The sequence below is a fragment of the Eptatretus burgeri genome, chromosome 8 (genome assembly GCF_056783735.1).
Source record: "Eptatretus burgeri isolate ZD-2024b chromosome 8, Ebu_testis_v1, whole genome shotgun sequence".
NCBI lineage: Eukaryota > Metazoa > Chordata > Myxini > Myxiniformes > Myxinidae > Eptatretus > Eptatretus burgeri.
The window spans coordinates 14196774-14219273 of NC_140968.1; the positions used below are offsets into that span (position 1 = coordinate 14196774).

The window sequence follows — 22500 nt, forward strand, 5'->3', positions numbered from 1 at the left end:
CTAACAAAAAGACAGGAAGCGGAGCTGGAGGTGGCAGAGTTAAAGATGCTGCAATTCTCGTTGGGAGTGACGCGGATGGACAGGATAAGGAATGAGTATATTAGAGGGACTGCGCAGGTAGGACGGTTTGGAGACAAAGTGAGAGAGGCGAGATTGAGATGGTTTGGACATGTGCACAGGAGGGAAGCGGAGTATATCGGGAGAAGGATGCTGAAGATGGAGCCACCAGGCAGGAGGAGAAGAGGAAGGCCAAAGAAGAGGTTCATGGATGCGGTGAGGGCGGACATGCGGGTGGTTGGAGTGTCAATGGAAGATGTGGAGGATAGAGCGAAATGGAGACAGTTGATCCACTGTGGCGACCCCTAACGGGAGCAGCCGAAAGAAGAAGAAGAAATATATATATATATATATATATATATATATATATATATATATATATATATATATATATATATATATATATATATATATATATATATATATATATATATCAACACACTTGTCTCTCTCCCCCTTATGTCTTTCCCTTAACACTCATAAGACAGCAACCACACTCTAAGATTGCAAGCAGTGTAACCCGTTGTCAAGGAATGTGCAAGAAGACCAGACCACTTACTACGTGCAGACCAGGCAGGAATTTGTAATTTCTTCAAGAGGGTGGCGAGAGGTCATCTTCCAAAGGACACTGTGGGATGTTCCACGTCCACTAACAAATGATTGCAGATAGAACACCCAAGAAGTATGCATTCCACCAGAATCCCGAACCTTGTTATCCTTCCCAAGGCTCAGTGTAATGCTCATCTCCATTCTTTTGTTGCTCCATTCTCATGCTCACCTCTTCTCTCACATATCGAACCATTTTTCCCAAGTCTGTCATCTCATGTTCTTTGAAACAGGCCTTCAATCTGTTGCCTCGTGTTCCCTTGTTTTCTTTCTTATTTCTACCTCTGATGAGGATCCTGTTCTCCCTTGTCAGCTGAAACTTCTCTAATTATCTGCTGTGGTGAATCCAAGTGTTGTCAATCTTACGTTTCCCTTTGCGCCACTTTATATCTGTTGATCCTCTGTCCTCTTGTTCTGCTCTTCCATGAACCATGATGCTTGTACTATGAAAACAACCCTTCTGTGGTTGGACCTAAAGCCTCCCAACGTAAAGCACGAGTACAACCACCAGATTTCAACTCGATCCATCCAGCGGTTCAGGAGTGCATACAAGTCAAACAAACAAACACACAGACACTTCTCTGATTTTATATACAGTTTGAGTGCATATATAAAGTTTGATAAACGTATATATTGTCGCGGATTCGCGCCCGCCGGCGTGCGGACGGCCACGTAACTCGAATCGCGGCACGTCGCCCACCGGACGGACAATCCAGTCGTGACCCTCTCGGACTAACGCCGGGAACCAGTCACGGGTGGACCTTTCGGTCTCACCGCGATCGAGCCAATCGGCCCCCGCGTGGGATAGGGTTGCTCGCCAAATTCGACCTACCTAAGTACCCACACGGAGGGTAGACCGGGCGATCGCACCTCGCCGCAGGTCGACTTCGGACACGGGCCACTTAAGCGACCCGTTCCGTACTATCGGGATAACCGAGCGGCGTTATCGTCGGCCTCGACGGTTCGATTAATTATCGGGCGTATTCAGCCCACTACCAACCCTTTACGTGAAGCAAGATGAGGATTCAATGAAAGAAATGACGAAGCGAAGCGGGAAAACAGTTCAATAATCAGCACATTTATTTCGCGGCACACGGGAAGCACACATATACAATTCCACCAAAAGCACATAGAAAAGAAGAAGACAAAAAGCAAATGCGACAATGCAGATCTAATACCGACTACGCGAGCACACGGCAACACTTATACAATTTTACTTCACAGACGGCGCCGACAACACATATTCCCAAAGCAAAAGAAAAGAGAACCACCCTCCAGGATGAGGGGGTAGGCGGGCCTGGGGCCGAGACCGTGTCGGGCCTACCCGTCTGATGATGAGACGCGGAGCGGCGGTGGTGCCTCAACTCCGCGGGCCTCGCGGACGGTGTCTGGTAGGGGGTGGGAAGGGGGCCCCCTTTTGTCGCACTATCTCAGCGCGGGGGGGAAACAGGAGGGGGTTGCTGATGCTCGGGGAAAGGAGGATTTCACAAAATCGCGGGTCCCGCGACGAGCGTCTCCACCACGACCTCGGTCGCGCCGCCGGCCTTTTCCTCCGCAGTTCCTCGAATCCGACGCGAGCACCCCCTCATCCGCCTTCGCCGCCGCCGCCTCTCCACAGCTCCGTCCTCTTCACTCCGACTCCGCGAACTCCCAACTGCACTGAACTCTTCCTCCGCTTCCAACTCCGAACTTCTTCCTCCTGCGAACTGAACTGAACTCGACTGACGAACGCGGCCCCTTATATCCCCCGTGGCCTCGCTCCTTCATCTTTGACCCTCTGCCTCCGACCTTTCACCTCTCTTGCTGGCTCCCCATTGGCCCGAGGAAAAGTGGGTGTGAATGCTTTTTGATCCATGAATTTGCATATAGCGACCGCCCTCCAACGCCCTGGAGGCGGGGCCAAATCGCCCCTCGCTCACCGATTGGACGGAACAAAAGTGGGCGTGAGTCGTTTTTGATCCGTTTTTCTGCGGAAAGTCCGCGATGCTTTTGAACACGCTGCTCGGTGCGCGCTCTACACGAGTCCAGCATCGGTGCCCACGAGTGGCGCGAGATGACGGTGATGCGATGGTGGCGAGTTGTGACGGTAAAGGTCGTGGCGGTTGTGGTGAAGCGGCGTTGTGGTTGGTGGTTGTTGTTGTGATGGCTGTTGAGACGTGGTTGGTGGTGGTAATAATGGCGGTTGGTCCAAAATAAAGATAGTAAAAGAAAAACGGCTATCCTGAAGAGTCGCAGCCTTCATGAATGACATTTATTCCCTCTAGACAACGGGTTTGGGCCTAACTACACATATACTTACCGAGATATCTCACCTAAGGGACCTGAATGGTGGTTTGCGAATTTGGTCAACCACAACAATATTACCAGGGATACCCGTAATCCGCACAGGAATCCCGTGGATGACAGCGGGTCTGAAGGAGTATATGTCACAGTTAATTGTAAAATTGTAGAGGCTGCCACCATTATTATTTTTTTTCATCACCACTATAATATTATATTTTCCCCGCCATGTTTTATATGCAGAAGACTCGAGTTCAAAAATGTTAAGATTAATTGCCGCATCAAATAAAAAACCATAATGCCTCAACAATGTGAGGCTGGTTTCATGTCATCATTTGCGACTTAATTAATTCTCATTATGTAGCAAATTCCGTTGGTCCCATGTCAATCGGCTGAACTTGAAAAATTAACGTTACACAATCAGGTGATGACGTCATAATTCGGAAACCGGGAAGTCAGAAGTCATTGTCTTCAATTGACTGTAGCATTATATTTTCATTCTATTGCAAATGGCGTTGGCCCCATGTCAATCGGCTGAACTTGAAAAATTAACGTTACGAAATCAGGTGATGACGTCATAATTCGGAAACCGGAAGTCGGAAGTACAATTCTTTTGCATCGGGACACTCCCGGGTTCATGTTCTGTCAGCATGTGAAGTTTGTTGAGGATTAGTCCAGTACTTTTCGCGTGCATAGGTCACAGACAAACAGACACACAGACAGACACACTTTCAACTTTATATATATATATATATATATATATATATATATATATATGTATATATTATATACAGTTTGATAAACGTAGTATGACAATGCATTACTTCTGGCTCTTTACTTGCACTGAATTCTTAAGATTCCAACAAAGATGTAGGTAGTGGCCATTCAGACTATCTTGCTCATGTTTGCACGCAACTCTTGCCAATATATATATATATATATATATATATATATATATATATATATATATATATATATATATATATATATATATATATATATATATATATATATATATATATATATATATATATATATATATATATATATATATATATATATATATATATATATATATATATATATATATATATATATATCTACAAAAGAATTTCAATATGACTAATGTTTAATAAAGTGACGAGAGCTGTTATGGTGATGATGCAACGCAAATGACAATGCAACCTTCCCCTAAAATGGTTCTTACATCACTAAAGGACAGCGCCCTCTGCGTTGACTTACCATATAGGTTAACAAACACAACACCATTCACAGTGTTTGATCAGTGTGTTCTGGAGCTCTCACCCGTAGTTCATACATGTTTCCCAGCGATGGACTCTCGTTCTTCTCAGGTGCTTCTACCCTCATCAGTTCATGGGCGGCTACACGGTTGCTTAGACCCTGTGACCAACAAAGCCTCATATACATTTTCCCAATTCCTTTGTATATCATCATCTCCAAAGTCCTTTGTTCAAATTACTTTACCTTTGCACCAAAGGGCCCATCAATGTATTATACATGCAAACATGGTGGAATAATGACCCCTCCATCTGACCCCTACCTTATGGTTCCATACATGGTACTTGGCTTCGCTCCACTTACTCTAATCTCCTCCCAAGCTTCTTTCCATTCTGTCTTCAACATTCTTCTACCCTACTTTATTTTTCCTATCATCCTCCCTTCTCTTACTTTTCTCAACTTAGCACATCCAGACCTTCTTCCCGATGCATATGCAACTAGAGGGGGAGCACTCGGAGAGTGCAAAGCCTCCGCCGCAAATACTGCTGGGTCACTCAAGTGAACCTGATATCTTATTCATTAAATATGATGTTAACAGTGCTGACAGTTATAGTTCTTATCTCCAACATTTTTTTTTTTTGGGGGGGGGGGGGGGGTTTTGGAAATCACTTAAAACATGTAGAAATGCAAAAAAAGAAATCGAAATTTTGTTGAAAAAAAAGTTGCAAATTTTTTTTTTTCTCAAACAATATTTTTTTGGGGGGGGGTTGGAAATCACTTAAAACATGTAGAAATGCAAAAAAATTTTTTTTCTCTAACAATTTTTTTGGGGGGGGTTGGAAATCACTTAAAACATGTAGAAATGCAAAAAAATTCTTTTTGGGGGGGGGTAACAATTTTTTTGGGGTTGGAAATCACTTAAAACATGTAGAAATGCAAAAAAAAAAAAAATTTCTCTAACAATTTTTTTTTGGGGGGGGGGGAACAATTTTTTGGGGGTTGGAAATCACTTAAAACATGTAGAAATGCAAAAAAAAATTCTTTTTGGGGGGGGTTGGAAATCACTTAAAACATGCAGAAATGCAAGAAAAATTTTTTCTCTATTTTGGGGGGGGGGTAACAATTTTTTTGGGGGGGGGGTGGAAATCACTTAAAACATGTATAAATGCAAAAAAATTCTCTATTTTTGGGGGGGGTAACAATATTTGGGGGGGGGGGGTTGGAAATCACTTAAAACGTAGAAATGCAAAAAAAAAAAAAAAACATTTTCTCGAACAATTTTCTTTTTTGGGAGGGGGGGACCAAGTCCAAAATTTAATGGCATGATCCTTGGACCATACCTAACCCCCCCACCTCCCCCCACCAAGTTTCGTCGAAATCCGTCGAGGAGTTTTTCCATAATACTGTTCACAAACAAACAAACAAACTCGAGGGGGAGCACTCGGGAGAGTGCAAAACCTCAGCCGCCAATACTGCTGGGTCACTCAAGTGAACCTTATATCTTATTCATTAAATATGATGTCAACAGTGCTGACAGTTATAGTTCTTTTCTCCAACTTTTTTGGGGTGGGGGGGGTTGGAAATCACTTAAAACATGTAGAAATGCAAAAAAAAGAAATCGAAATTGTTGAAAAAAAAGTTGCAAATTTTTTTTTTCTCCAACAATTTTTTTTTGGGGGGGGGGGGGTTGGAAATCACTTAAAACATGTAGAAATGCAAAAAAAAATTTTTTCTATAAATTTTTTTGGGGGGGGGTTTGGAAATCACTTAAAACATGTAGAAATGCAAAAAACAATTTTTTTTCTCTAACAATATTTTTGGGGGTGGGGTTGGAAATCACTTAAAACGTAGAAATGCAAAAAAAAAAAAAATTTTTTCTCTAAATTTTTGGGGGGGGGTAACAATTTTTTTTGGGGGGGGGTTGGAAATCACTTAAAACATGTAGAAATGCAAAAAAAGAAAATACCATTTTCCTTTTTTGGGGGGGTAACAAATTTTTGGGGGAGGTTGGAAATCACTTAAAAGATGTAGAAACGCAAAAAAAAAATTTTTCTCACAATTTTTTTGGTGGGGGGGGGGGGTTGGAAATCACTTAAAACATGTAAAAATGAAAAAAAAAATTCTCTAACAATTTTTTTGGGGGGGGGGGACCAAGTCCAAAATTTAATGGCATGATCCTTGGATCATACCTAACCACCCCCCCCACCAAGTTTCGTCGAAATCCGTCGAGGAGTTTTTCCGTAATACTGTTCACAAACAAACAAACAAACAAACAAACAAACAGAACGGGATGAAAACAGTAACCTCCATCCATCTTCGAAGATGGCGGAGGTTAATAAATAAATGGCACCTTTACTGATCTCAATCTAATTCTGATCACCTACTTGGTAGCGATGGGCAAGATTGTGGTTTTCTTGTTGCAGACGAAGCAAACTTTGTTGAGCATCGTACAGGACCTGCTTCAACTCACTGCTCTCCAGGCACTTCTGGGAGTATTGCTCAGACAAGGTCTCAATCTCTTGCCGTAAGGCATTCATCTCTTGCCTGTACAAACGTTCACCGTTACTAAAACAGGAAACCTTAAACAATCATATTTCAGTCCACCACTAGACGAACACATCCTTCAACTCCTGTACATCAACTCAACACAATTTATTGCCAAGTGCAGGTTGGTGAGAGTGAGCAGCTGTTGGAATCAAATTCAGACCACTCAATGGAGTAAGAAATCATTTTGTAACCACTCGACCAAACACCCAGCTTGCTATCATTACTCAAGGAGGAACTAATTTTCTTGTGGGTTTGGCAGTTTGCGAGAGAATGTCAATGATGTCTTATATCCATATTACAGTCTCAATAACTTTTTTTTTCTCACTCATGTCTACTCCAATTTAATGTCCACATAGATGTCGATGACGCTAACATTTTAACAATTACCTTGCAGGATTATGAATTGGTACGAACATTGGACTAGCATGAGAGGTTATCAAGTCAAATGAAACTAATGGCAATGGTTATAAAGGTTCGGAGCTGGCAGGGTGGCCAAGAGGTAGGTATACTCGCCTCTAATCTGTCTAGTCTGGGCTTGAATCCTGACCCAGCTATAAACTGTCATCCCAGTGTTTGACGGGCAGGGTGATTCAGCAATGTGTGTGACGTCCCTCGGATGGACGTTAAACGGGTGTTCTGTCTGCCGGCATTCGTTGGTCGATGTTAAAGATCCCACGGTGTCCTCCATGAAGAGTAGGAGAGCTATCGTTGGCATCCTGAACAAATTCCAAATTCCCGCCCGAACTTCTTGAATCGGAATCGTGACCAGAGCAGGATTGCAGCCTCGTAACTGCTTTGGCAGGAGCAACGCTCTTCACAGGGCATGGTACGTGATGATGATGATGATGATGATGATGATGATGATGATGACGACGACGACGACGACAATGATTGAAGATACGTATCCCAACCTTCTGGAAGCCGACCGAGAGGAGGAGAAATATCATTTGCTTATTAGCTTATCAGTAAAAAACCAAGCTAGCTCATTAATAACCTCAAGGAAGGGTGTAATCCGCCTGGTGAGGTCTATTCGGGATGCCGATCCACACTTTGTATATTTTGCGTAAATGCCTCGAGGACCTTAAAACGTTATGTATGAAAAGGCAGTTCATATCCCCTCAAACACTATTAAAACAAAACAGCAAAAGACCTGCCCTGTTATTCAATGCTTCCCCGAGAGGTAGTTTATGTGCACCTGAGGTAGTTATAAAATTCCTGACTGTGTTGTTATCTAATCGTTAAAATGCCCTTCTGAAAATAAACAACAAGTTTAACAACAAGTGCTGGTGCACATTAGAAAATAAACAAGTGTCATTACTGTGTACAAAACTTTCAGACAGACAGAATGGCACCGCATCAGTGTCATTCACATGACAGAAGCAGAGACAGTTCATGGTGCCTGCGATGAAAACCTACACATTCTGATCCTTCAGTGCTTGCAGGTCCTGCGTCTGGTTCATGGTCTCCATTCGTCTCGTCTTCTCCAGCTCTTTGAGCAATTCTTCCCGATGTGCATTCTTCACTGCCTCAATAGCTGCATGCACACCCGCGCACATGCACACCCGGTTCATGTCACTCGAATTTGCGAAGAGTTCTGGGAAGTGGTTTGGGTATAGCTATTTCGGGTTTCCTCGTCTGAGCACAACTCACGATGTTGGGATCTCACGTTCAAATTTACTATATCGATTGTATGTTGTCGATGAATGCCTTTATAGTCCAGGCAAAAGTTCAATGATGATGTCCGAATGTCCTTCGTGTAATTTAAGTACAACCTCAACCTTGAGCCTCAGATCATTGTTGATACAAGTGGTTGCTGGAGCAGATATTTATGGAAACATGAAATTTTTTGAATAGGATTACACATTGTCAAATATCAGTGAGAACCATGAGTTGCTGGGTAGACCTTAACAAGTATACCGGCCACCGTGGCAGCAGTTTCTTCAGCAAGCAAATGCTCCTGCTGGTGTTGCAGCCGAGTCAACTCTCGCCGATGTCCCCGCTGCAGCTCTTTCACCAACCGCACATGCGCCTCATCCATGGCCACCAAACCACGCTCACAAGTCGCCTGCAACATATCATGCCGAAACACCCCTCACCACTGATGTTAATGCCTATCAAGGGCTATTTGTCCTACATGTTTACAAACAACAAGGTATATTTCCAATGTATCTACAACCAAGAAGGATAGAGGCTGTTTCTTCCAATTCAACCATGTTAATGGGAAACTAAAATCCAACCTAAAAAGCTGAGAATCACAAGATCTGATTGTTATGCCATATCTCCCTTTACATCCCTCCTGAAAAAACATTCACATGTTAATGACAAATGCAAATTGGTAAATTGGAGTTGTCATGAGCAAATGCACATTGACTGAGAATCAATTATGAATTGATCTTCCTGCTGGTTGTATCATTACTGAGTCACAGCCGCGTGTTGTGGGTGCATTGCTGGTACAAACTGATGCAATGCTGGTGCACACCAATGCAGTGTGGGTCCACATTAGGGTGCCGGTGCATACCAATGCAGTGCTGGTGCACATTAGGGTGCTGGTGCACACCAATGCAGTGCTGGTGCACATTAGGGTGCCGGTGCACACTGATGCGGTGCCGGTGCACACTGATGCCGTGTCGGTGCACACTGATGCCGTGTCGGTGCACAATGATGCGGTGTCGGTGCACACTGATGAGGTGGTGGCGCACACTGATGAGGTGCCGGTCTACACTGATGCTGTGCCGGTCCACACTGATGCCGTGTTGGTGCACACTGATGCAGTGTCGGTGCACACTGATGTAGTGTCGGTGCACATTAGGGTGCCGGTGCACACTGATGCGGTGCCGGTCCACATTACGGTGCCGGTCCACAATGATGCGGTGCCGGTCCACAATGATGCGGTGCCAGTCCACATTAGCGTGCCGGTCCACAATGATGCAGTGCTGGTCCACATTAGGGTGCCAGTCCACACTGATGTGGTGCCAGTCCTCACTGATGTGGTGCCGGTCCACATTAGGGTGCCAGTCCACACTGATGCAGTGCCGGTCCACAATGATGCAGTGCCAGTCCACACTGATGCAGTGCCGGTCCACATTAGGGTGCCATTCCACACTGATGTGGTGCCAGTCCTCAGTGATGCGGTGCCGGTCCACATTAGGGTGCCGGTCCACACTGATGCAGTTCCGGTCCACATTAGGGTGCCATTCCATACTGATGCAGTGCCGGTCCACATTAGGGTGCCATTCCATACTGATGCAGTGCCGGTCCACATTAGGGTGCCAGTCCACACTGATGCAGTGCCGGTCCACATTAGGGTGCCAGTCCACACTGATGCAGTGCCGGTCCACATTAGGGTGCCAGTCCACACTGACGCAGTGCCGGTCTACACTGAAAGAACAATAATTGAGTGAGGTCTCGTAAACCACAGGGATCTATTCATTATCATTTGTTATGCAGCCTGTGTGTGCTGGTTGCATCATTGCTGGGAGCACCGCTTTGCTGCTGATGCAGTGCCCCCCGTTTGCAGTAATCTGGGACTCATTTTTCCAAACCACGGAAGGATGACAACCTGTGTCAACCCTCCTGGTGTTATGTATCTGCACGACGTGGCTCAAACTCAACCCCCTTCGATATTAAGCCAGCCCCTAAACAGTTAAGCCAACACCAGGCTTAGGGATCCTTTGGGAGGATATATCGATTGTATTGGTATCCGTGCATACGATTAGAACGTGAGCATGTCTATTAAGTGCGTAGTAGAACATAGTTATTGCTGTGAAGGCGCTCTTGCCACATACACATGTCAAACCACTTTAGACCCGAAATTACTGTTGTATAAATTGTCAGTTTCTTAACTTCAGCAAAGATTGTACTCCACTTCAAATTTTCATCCTATACCCACCCATGGGGTGGGTAAACAGATAGTGCAATACAACCGATCAGCTTTACCGTGCAGGAAAGTTATCCATCATTGAGTATATGCTATGGAATGAATATTGTAGTTCAGTAACCTTGAGGCTGTTGAGCTCCTTCTGATGCTTGGAACGAAGAGACGTAACATATTCGCTGGGCGGCCGACAATCGAGCTCAGAGCGCAGTGTCTCGATGCGTTTCTCCAGAAGAGTGTTCCGCTCGCACAATGCTGTAAAGTCTGTCGGCTCAACATTCGTGCCGCCCGACTCCAATGCAGCAGGTCCCCCCGGTTGAGCAGATGCTTGATGCGGTTCCTCACCTTTCGCTGCCAAAAGGCTCAGAAGCCTGTTCACCTCCTCTTTGTGTGTATCAGAAAGATGCTCTTTTTCATGGGAGAAGTTGTTCTGCATTGCTTGAAGCCTTTCTTCTGCTTCTCGCCCAACTGCCTCGGTATCTTCCAAGCATTTTGCATGCCCCGCCGTTACAACATCCAAGGCACCTGTGAGCTGTTCCATGAGTTTTTCACTCTCTTCAATCCGCTGGTATAATCGTTGTCCTGCCTGTTCTAATTCTTTGTGCAGCATTTCAATCCGAGCATCTCCAGCATGTCCTGCTTCTGGTGTATTATTCGAGGAGTTTGCAATATTGCTCGGGATTGCACCACCGGGTTCTTGTTCTTCTCGGCCAATCACCATCTGGAGCTCCTTTAAGCACCTGCACAGTCGTTGATAGTCCTCAACGACACTGGAATCGTGCTTCCACTGATTTATAATTTCATTTTGCAGCCTCTCTATATTCTCTTTGTTTTTCCAATCAAGTGAGAGACTTTCTAAAATTTTCAATTGTTCTCTTACTTCATGGAGAGAAGATGCTTCTCTGATATTTATTAATAGTTTTTCCTGTGCCTGCTCACAGTGAAACGTCCTGCAGAGCTCTTGTTCTAACTCCATGATTTTCTGCCTCGATGAAGTTTGCATATTTTTGAAAACGAGAGCTAAAATGCCGCTAAGCACAACGGTATTGAGAAGCTGAGTTTCCAGTGGCTTTGTTACCGAGCCCTCATTGATCTCATCAGAATGAAGATCGCTTATGTCTCCTCGAGAACATTTATTGATTATATTACTCTCGTCGTCGTCAGAATTCCAAGCACCTTGCGGTGGCCACGCTGACAGCAGCAGGTTGACTTGCTTTCGGTGATAATCAATGCCCTCTTGCACATCAGGCTTTTGCGCAGCTGCACGGGACATGAGCGCCGACTCATTCGCAAGCCTCTCCAACAGAACATTTACCTGCTCCTCTTCCGACAAAGTCGCCAGCTCAGCCTCTAACGTCCCAATAAACGTTTGCTTTTGAGGATGTTCTTTCAAAGAAACCGTGCTGACAGATGACGATTGTGATAATGTTGGCATTGAGGATGAAGATAACGGCGACGGTGATGACGGCAGAACCGTGGTATAAACTGGGAAGTTGTTTTGATTCTGCAGCTCAGTGTGTGGATAGTGAAAGCAAGACGTTGCGAGCAATTTATTTACTTCGGAAAATCGTCCTTCCAGAATCATTAATTTGCTTTCAATGTCATCAAGAGTTGCCGGGATTTGTCCACTCTCATCGCACGATGTTTGATCAGCAAGGTCTGTAGATGAATGACTTTCGGGCTGTGATGTGGAACTTTTGTTCTCATTCATAACATTTAAATCGCCTTCAGCACTGGGCCATTGCCGAACAGAAGAAGAGAGTGTTCCTTTAGTTTTTTGGTTCTGAAAACCACTTTCTAATTTCTTTAGTTTCATCACAAATTCTGTAAGGTTCTCTAGCAGCTCTCTGAAGGACAGACAACCAGTTTTATCACCACGAAATTGTCCGAGATTCTGTGCACCTGCACTCATGTCTTGCCCGACCAATGAAAGTCCCGTCAGAGTAATTTCTTCAGTGAGCTCTGTTGCTTCATGTTGACACTCTTCCACTAACATCTGATAATCGTTTTGAAGTGCTCTGTACTTACTGCTTAGATCTGTGTTCTTTGTGTTTATCTTCACAAACCTCGTTCTCAGCTCCTCAAAGTCTCGCTTTATCTGCACAAAAATTTCTTGTATTTGCTGAAGTTCTGCACATCCATCATGTTTCAGTGTTGAAATCTCCTTAATTAGGTGTTTGTCATTTAATGGCAATCCAGCTGAACCGAAGTTGTCGTCTTTCTGCAGAACCATCGTCTCTGCTCCAGAAGCTCCTTCCAAGAGCTTCACATCTTGATTTTCTTTCAAATCGCAAATAACACCACTATTTATAATTTCCGTATCGTTTTTATCGGACAGGTGGTTTGGAGGACATTTCATTCTTTTTGCAAGATGACCTATCAACCCTGAGTACTGCTGAAGTATCGACTCCAAGTCCTGTTGGCTCCTTTCAGTATCCTCTAAGTGAGTTTTTTCATCACCTTCACGTACTGCTGTTTCTGCAGGACTCGTTTCCATTGCCTGGTTCGTGAGTGTGCTTGAGATTATTGAATGCTGCTTGGTCCCTTCTTCAACTCGAGTCTTCTGCTCTTCCTCCTGTATTTTATCCAGCAAAATTTCAAGATCATTGAGGAGTTTTGAAAATACTGCATCCATTCCTCCGACCGTCTCTGGTTTGACTCTTCGCATTGCTTGTTCATCTCCATCTGGAAGTGGTGTCCGTTTTGATGAAAATGTGTTTCTATCGAAACTCATTTTTTCCACTTTTTTATCTGTACGAGGCTCTATTCCCTCTTGCTCTTCTTGAAAACTGAAAGAGTGACTGAGCTTGTCAGCTACAGTCTCAACATTTTCTTCTCTTGGTTTCATCGCTGCTATCTCCTTGAAGGCCTTTACTTCTCCACGATCACGATAATGCTTCAGCTCTTCCTCAGTCTCTCGGGCCCACGCTTGCATGACACTCAAGGCAGTTTCTGCTGCAGTTCGTCCTCGCTCTGCTTCACTTTGTAAGGCTTGTGTCAACCTGAGTTGATCCTCCAGATCAGCCAGTACTCGCTCTTGCCGATGCGCGACCTCACAGGCTGCACTGTATCCACGGCGCAAGGCTCGGGTCACGAGGAACCCTTGCTCTATCTGTCGTCGCTGGACCTGGATCTCTAAATGGAGCTCGTTCTTCACTCTCTGTGGTTCTATCTGGATGATAACAGCAGAGACATGAACTTAATTAATAATCAAACAATCACAATAACAAAAGAATAAAAATGTGTCATCATCCTTTACTTATTCTCAGATACAGCGTTTGCCGTAATATCTTAAAGGGAATACCAAGTGTCTCTCATCTGAAATATTCCTCAAACCTTCACTTTTACAACAATTTAAGTCATATGTAAGTACTCAACAGAGGATACCAGACTGAAATCAGAAGGTAATAAAATTTTCAATCAAAACGTCTGCAGAGCTTGTGCGTTTCTTATCGTGGCCTTTTACCAGTGACATCATAGGTTGACATTCTCCTTCCATTGCCAGCAGCATTTGCCAAAGCAATATGCAATGCAATTTATATTCCTGATTTTTTTCCCCGACTTGAATGAGTTAAATAACATGTCAAAACAGTACGCTTGGAGGGTTTAGTAACACCCATGAATTGCCACAAGAAGAGAAATTCATCAAGATTTGAACACTGTTCATATAGCAGACAAAAGAGAATGGGTAAATGACCTAATCCGAAACAGTGATGTGTTCTGCTTATTTTGAGGAACATTCCTACGAAATGGAGTCAATCACAGTTTTCAATCAGGGAATTTGGATACAAACCCAAGCTGAAAACTACAGTGATATACTAACAATGCTCCCCAATACAGACGAATACGAACCAAGTTTCCTAGTTAGGAGGTAAAAGTAAGACGACGAAGACAACAACCACAACACCACCAACAACAACAGCAACTAGAACGAGCAATCAAAGATTCTCTTGCAGATCCTCACCATGACTTGTTTTGTGTGGTTTTTATTGTATGTATTTTATAGACTAACTCACATTCTAATTGTACCATACATACTTTGAAGACATACTCACATTCTAATTGTACATACTTTATAGACGTACTCACATTCTAATTATGCATACTTTATAGACGTACTCACATTCTAATTGTACATGCTTTATAGACGTACTCACATTCTAATGATACATACTTTATCGACGTACTCACATTCTAATTGTACATATTTTATCGATGTACTCACATTCTAATTGTACATGCTTTATAGACGTACTCACATTCTAATGATACATACTTTATCGACGTACTCACATTCTAATTGTACATATTTTATAGATGTACTCACATTCTCATTGTACAAACTTTATAGACATACTCACATTCCAACTGTACATATCTTATAGACGTACTCACATTATAATTATACATACTTTATAGACGTAATCACATTATAATTATACATACTTTGTAGACGTACTCACATTCGAATTATACATACCTTATAGACGTACTCACATTCAATTATACATACCTTATAGACGTACTCACATTCAATTATACATACTTTATAGACGTACTCACATTCTAATTGTACATACTTTATAGACGTACTCACATTCTAATTATACATACTTTATAGATGCACTCACATTCTAATTGTACATACTTTATAGACGTACTCACATTCTAATTATACATATTTTATAGACGTACTCACATTATAATTATACATACTTTATAGACGTAATCACATGATAATTATACATACTTTATAGACGTACTCACATTATAATTATACATACCTTATAGACGTACTCACATTCTAAATGTACATACTTTATAGACATACTCACATTCTCATGATACATACTTTATAGACGTACTCACATTATAATTATACATACTTTATAGACGTACTCACATTCTAAATGTACATACTTTATAGATGTACTCACATTCTAATGATACATACTTTATGGACGTACTCACATTAATGATTATACATACTTTATAGACGTACTCACATTCTAATTATACATACTTTATAGACGTACTCACATTATAATTATACATACTTTATAGACGTAATCACATTATAATTATACATACTTTGTAGACGTACTCACATTCGAATTATACATACCTTATAGACGTACTCACATTCAATTATACATACTTTATAGACGTACTCACATTCTAATTGTACATACTTTATAGACGTACTCACATTCTAATTATACATACTTTATAGATGTACTCACATTCTAATTGTACATACTTTATAGACGTACTCACATTCTAATTATACATATTTTATAGACGTACTCACATTATAATTATACATACTTTATAGACGTAATCACATGATAATTATACATACTTTATAGACGTACTCACATTATAATTATACATACCTTATAGACGTACTCACATTCTAAATGTACATACTTTATAGACATACTCACATTCTCATGATACATACTTTATAGACGTACTCACATTATAATTATACATACTTTATAGATGTACTCACATTCTAAATGTACATACTTTATAGATGTACTCACATTCTAATGATACATACTTTATGGACGTACTCACATTAATGATTATACATACTTTATAGACATACTCACATTATAATTATACATACTTCATAGACGTACTCACATTCTAGTTGTACATACTTTATAGACATACTCACATTCTAGTTGTACATACTTTAAAGACATACTCACATTATAATTATACATACTTTATAGACGTACTCACATTATAATTACACATACTTTATAGATGTACTCACATTATAATTAGACATACTTTATAGACGTACTCACATTATAATTACACATACTTTATAGATGTACTCACATTATAATTAGACATACTTTATAGACGTACTCACATTATAATTATACATACTTTATAGACGTACTCATATTATAATTCTACATACTTTATAGACGTACTCACATTATAATTATACATACTTTATAGACGTACTCACATTATTATTATACATACTTTATAGATGTACTCACATTATAATTATACATACTTTTGACGTACTCACATTATAATTATACATACTTTATAGACGTAATCACATGATAATTATACATACTTTATAGACGTACTCACATTATAATTATACATACCTTATAGACGTACTCACATTCTAAATGTACATACTTTATAGACATACTCACATTCTCATGATACTCACATTATAATTATACATACTTTATAGACGTACTCACATTCTAGTTGTACATACTTTATAGACATACTCACATTCTAGTTGTACATACTTTATAGACATACTCACATTATAATTATACATACTTTATAGATGTACTCACATTATAATTATACATACTTTATAGACGTACTCATATTATAATTCTACATACTTTATAGACGTACTCACATTCTAATTGTACATACTTTATAGACGTACTCACATTCTAATTGTACGTTGTTTGTGGAGGTACTTGGTTGAAAAAGAGAACATTTAATACTTGCTGCCACTAGGTGGCGCTTGTGGTCTACGTTAGCACATTATGTGTGGACAGACAGACAGACGGAGCCAAATGGAATACCCCCTCCTGTGGCGAGGGAAACAACAAAAACAATGACGATGATGATCTTTTGTTGAGCATTTCTTACCCAGTTTATCATGTGTTCTAACAGGCACAACACGCTACATACATCAATAACATCAGGAATTTTTTTGGGAAATCAATCGGTAATGTGGGATGGAAATAACAGGACTGTTGGCAAGGTGTCCATTTTGGGAACATTTGTAAAATACTTGCACCACTATGTACGAATGTATTAGTTCTATCAAGAAGGTCGATTCAAGTCGATTCAAATCGACTCTGATTGGATGACATGAAAGGACCATTCGTGGATCAGGCCTCCACCTGGAAGTGACCGTGTACACCGTGTATTTCGGTTGTTGTAATGTGTCGACATTGCATACATCACATGAATATGTTCAGGTTCAAACTGATGACACACTCTGACTCATGAGGACCAGTTGTCTAACCTCAGACGAGCTGGTACCTTCAATATTAGCCCCATTATTCTGCAGTGAGAAATAAAAATCCTGAAATACTAAAGCTGGAAATGTGTCCAACAGATTGAATTAGGCAGTTGGTCGATTTAAATGTTAGGAATGTCGAAAAGGAACTAAACAGGTTTATCACACCATGCAGGAGGGTATGGAATTTGGAGTGGAAACTGAAAGGATGAAGAAATTTTGTCATTCAGTAGACATGTTGGATGTCAGTGGGGGAGAAAATATGGTTGTAAGGACATGGATAAAAGAGTTAGAAGGTATCCGAACAAACAAGTACGTATGTTGCGAGGGTAGTGAAGGCAAGAGTGTATTTAACCTGTGTAAGGCCACAAGCCCAATTGTATGGTCGAGAAACTTGAGCCAAGAGGATGCAAGATGAAAGAAGAATACACCTACAAGGGGTGGGAAGTACTCTGCCATGCCGTGTTGAATGGGTTCTATCAGGCCAGGACATGAGGGATGGGAAGCTCCATGCTATGTCGTGCAGAATGGGAACCTGCAGACCATGGCTGCATGGGGGATGAAAGCATCGGGCAGGCCACAAAGGACGTGAAGCGCCATGGCAGGTGTATAGAATGGGAAACACCAGGGCAGACAGGAAGGTATGGGAATGGCCATGCCAAGCTGCGAGGAATGGGAATCACTGTACAAGGTCAAGAAAGGATGGGAGGCAGCAAGCAGGTGAGGCCACACAAAGAGTGAAGAACCACATCAGGCTTCGCAAAAGGCCAAGCATCAGGTTCGGTCCCAGAAGCTCAGTCATTCTCAATTCGACTTCTGCCCTTTGACCAGACCACCATCAACCTGTGATTGGCATTCCAGCCGAAAGGAATTCAGTTGGAAAACCCAGATTTTAACCACTTTTTAATCGCACTTAGACATCGATGAAACTAAACACTTGTTCTCAAACTCAGCGCGTACTTGTCCGGTGCATGTACAGAGTGAGACACTGTTTTATTTAAAAACTTGGAGCATGACAGTAACTGTTGAGTTAAGAGCGAGTTCACTGCACCTGTCAATGCAGATGGAACACGTGATTGGGTCTGATTGAAGTACTCACTTTTTTGTCACCTTTCTTGGGTTCGGTTGAGCTGCTGCTGGAGCTCAGGCTGGCCACCTTCTTTTGTCTGCTTTCCAGCTCGAGCTCAGCCTGATGGAGCTGCAACTTCAGTCCTTCTATCTGTGGGGAAGATCACGACACACTTTCACTCAGGTGGGCAGAGGTAGCACATTGGAGCAAGTGTATGTATGTATGTATGTATCATCTACTCCTCCAAGAGGATTTGACCAAGGAATCTGAAACTTCTCGGGATTAATGAGGGCACCCTGAAGTTGTGCGTGGACAAGTTTGGTTTGATTCCATCAAGTTTTGAAAAACTTTGTTTTCACCCATCTTGCCATTTTCTTCCTACGTTGGGGAGAGCGGGTGCAATTGGAATTGTCCGAGCTACATAACCACGATGCATTAGAGATGCACACGGCACGTAAGCAGTATGCAAGTTTTCACTTCAGATACAAAACACAGATTAACTTCATTTTTTGGAGCAATCCAAGCAGCGGTCTGTTGCCTATACACCGCCCAAATAAAGGGATGCATCAGAAGAACATGTTGCACGCTTGAAACAAGATCGCCTGTCGAGTGGATACACTGCCAAGCTATTGATAATCATGAAGAGGAGAAACCTCTCAATTGAAGCAACATGAGGATGAATATAATGGAAAAAAGATGGAAATTTTGAAGGAGGAGGGCTTGCAAGAAATGAGGGGGGGGGGTTAGCAAGGTTAGAAAAGGTCAATATTTTGGATTGAGGATGATCTGAGACGGTGGTGAACAACTAGCTGTCTTAAAGACTTGGAGGGAAGATTTGTCCATTGCCTCGAAGGTCCTTGTAATTCATGTAAACGTGCAAAATGAACATCCTATCCCTGATTGTAAACAAACTTAATTTTTCACAATCCGTGACATGAATACAATGAAAAGAACGAGCTACATACATTAGTATCTGGAAGCATGTCCTTTGCCATCATGCTGTGCTTGAAACCTGTGAAGGCATCGAAGCAATGATGTTCTGTGTGATGGCCTGATCCAGATTTTGCCAAATGTGGAGTAAATTTTGTTGCAGCTCTTGCGTATTGATAGGTAGAGGTTGGCTTTCCCGCAGTTCTCTATCCATATGTCACCAGATGTTCTTGTTAGCGTTCATGTCAGGGCTCTGTGGTACCCAGGAAGAAGTTCATTCCATCTCTTCCAGACAGAGGTGGCTCTGGACATACGGCATGTGGAACCTTCTTCCTGCAGTAACTGTGTTTCATACTGCAAAATGCCTTGCTGGTACCACGGTGAGGGGATTTCTTCCATAGTAGTGTGATCTTGATTTGAAGAAGGGCTGATGCCCGAAATGTCCCTTCACTTTCCTTCACGTGGCGGTTCGCATACCTCTCTTGATATTTGGTTGAGAAAAAATGCTGTCCAACCTTTGAGTACTTTGTTTGGGTAGCTGCAACTCTTAGCATCAGGAATTCATCAGTGCTCATGGTTTTTTTTATCCTTAAAGGAGATACAGCATTAAAAACACAAACCTCTTCCTCCAGCATTGCCAGCAGTCCCGCTGTTGGAGCATGTGGCACCTGAGTGGCTACTTGCATGTTGTCACGTGGTTGGATCCTTTCCACCTCCTCCCAGTGCTTCTCAATTTCCTCCAGAGGAAGAGCACGTGCAGCAATAAGTGGCAGCTCTGTGAGAATGAATTGCCAAGTGGCATTAATCCTGGAATGTTTATCAAATCTTGTTACTAACGGAGTCACAAATGTCCCTTCACCTGGCACAGGCTGTCCCGTCAATTCAAGCAAACAATATGTTCACAATTGACTCGAGCCATGTCATTAATAGCAGGCTAAGATATTGTGATGACCTAGCTTGCCGAAAGAGCAAACTTAACAAGATGTCACATCCAGAATGAGTTCGTCTTGATCCAGCTGTAAGTTCAGTCCCTCCATTGGTGGAAAGCAAATCAATAAATCGGGGAGACCCAAACTTGATGACAAGTGAAATGACAATTTTAAGAAACAGAACAGTTTGGTTGTAGTCCCGTCTTTCTTAAGAATTAGCCCACATTTTCAGGTGAAGAAGGGATATAATAAAAAAATGACCGTTTTTACAGCTATTTTTCCCTGCTGTGCAGGGGTTTGGCTTTTTCTTGAGGAAATGTTTTATGGCCGGATGCCCTTCCTGACGCCAACCCTGGTCGCCTCTTACGACACACAGGGATATGGTACACCTATTCTAACCGGGGCATACACCGGGACCAGTACACTGGCACTCATTTCGCCAACCTCGGAAGGATGACAGGCTGAGTCAACCCCCTAGTGTTAATTCAGCAGCCAACGGGGCTTGAACTCAGGACCCTGGGATCCCAAGCCACCATCCTAACCACTAAGCCAACACCAGGCTTAGGTGAAGAAGGGATGCTTTTGTTATATTGTTCTCCTGTTAAGGGCTACTGCATGTATATATACCATGTATGGAAATGTGGTGAGATTTTTACCCCTCCATGTCCCCATGCATACCTCTTTCCCCCTTCCATCCTGAAATACTCCTTCTGCCCCACCACACCCTAACTTGTACTTTTCCTTATGAGCTACCTTTTATCTCTTGTTGTGATATTGGTGGTTGGCCTAGGATCTTAAGGTCCTGATTTCAAACTCCATCTGTGCCAAAATAACACGTCTGGATGACTCAGCCCGTCATTCTTCAAAGGTTGGCAAAATGAGTTCCATCTTGCTGGCGGTAAGGCAGTCGAGGATCCTGTGTCGGAGTGGCGATGAGACCAGGATTGTAACCCTGACCCAATGAAACTATGTTGGCAGCCTTCTGCACCTAACGGCGCGAGGAGGATGACCATCAACAACCTATCTCTTGTTCCCCACCCTTTACTTTTCTCAATGTCCATCTAACACCTCGGAAGAAGTTAATTCCCTTGAACACCTTGCCTTCACCATCAGTCTCAACATCTTCTAGACTCTCATATTTGTGAGGTGGCATCCAAAGTCAGCATGATGGAGGATGCTCAATCTGTCGCTAAGTGTTTCCTTGGTAAATCTGAACTGCTCATAGCCTACCTGGCCTTTGTCTGTTGCTCGATGGAATAAAGCTCTCTGTTATTTTAGCATTTTGCCTTCACATTCGTCTCTCCTGGATGGTGTGAAATCTCAAGCTCTGAATATCATTGGCATCTCCCATGAATATAAAAGCACATGCTCTATGCTCCATCATCTACACAGACAGATAGGTGGCTCTCTCGACCTGCAGGCTTTTTTGTATGCATAGTTGAGGCTCGTGGAAGAGATAGTACTTGCACACTGAACAGATCAGGATGCAAAAGGTCAAAATGAACAGTAGAGAGAGGGGGGATGGACCAACAGCAGAGATGAAAGCCAAGATAGAGGCAGACTTGGACAAACAATGGGTGTGATGAGGAATGAGATGCAGGAGAGGATGCATGGGTTGGACGAGATGGAAAAAAAAGGAAACTCTCAGGAGGGAAAACTGGAAATTTGGAAGAAGGACGGATTGAGGTGGAGTGGCGGTTGGGGAGTGGGTGTTTAACGAGGGTAGAGAAGATCATGGTTTTGCATTGGGGACAATCTGAGATGGTGGTGAACAACTGTCTTGAAGACCTGGAGGGAAAAATGAGATTGAAGAGGGTGTGGAAGCTGATGCCACAGGTGGGGAAAAAAGAGGAACAAATGAGTGGAGGTGAGCAGTGATCCTGTATTTAGGTACTTTCACCAGAAGGGGGTTGATGGTGGACCATGTGAGCCCTGCAGA

The 22500-nt window shown here is 42.5% G+C and overlaps 1 protein-coding gene across 4 annotated transcripts in view; it reads right to left on the reverse strand.

Annotated features, from left to right (window-relative positions):
* LOC147021150 (uncharacterized) overlaps window positions 1-22500 on the reverse strand; it is a 163329-nt gene that overhangs the window by 32795 nt on the left and 108034 nt on the right. For all 4 annotated transcript variants that reach the window (XM_085890987.1, XM_085890989.1, XM_085890988.1 and 1 more), the window contains 7 exons: window positions 20253-20407; window positions 18733-18852; window positions 10728-13775; window positions 8647-8794; window positions 8146-8263; window positions 6567-6726; window positions 4249-4344 (listed from right to left, as the gene is read on the reverse strand). In XM_085890987.1, the coding sequence (XP_085747113.1) occupies window positions 4249-4344; window positions 6567-6726; window positions 8146-8263; window positions 8647-8794; window positions 10728-13775; window positions 18733-18852; window positions 20253-20407 (3845 nt within the window). The remainder of the gene's footprint in view (window positions 1-4248; window positions 4345-6566; window positions 6727-8145; window positions 8264-8646; window positions 8795-10727; window positions 13776-18732; window positions 18853-20252; window positions 20408-22500) is intronic.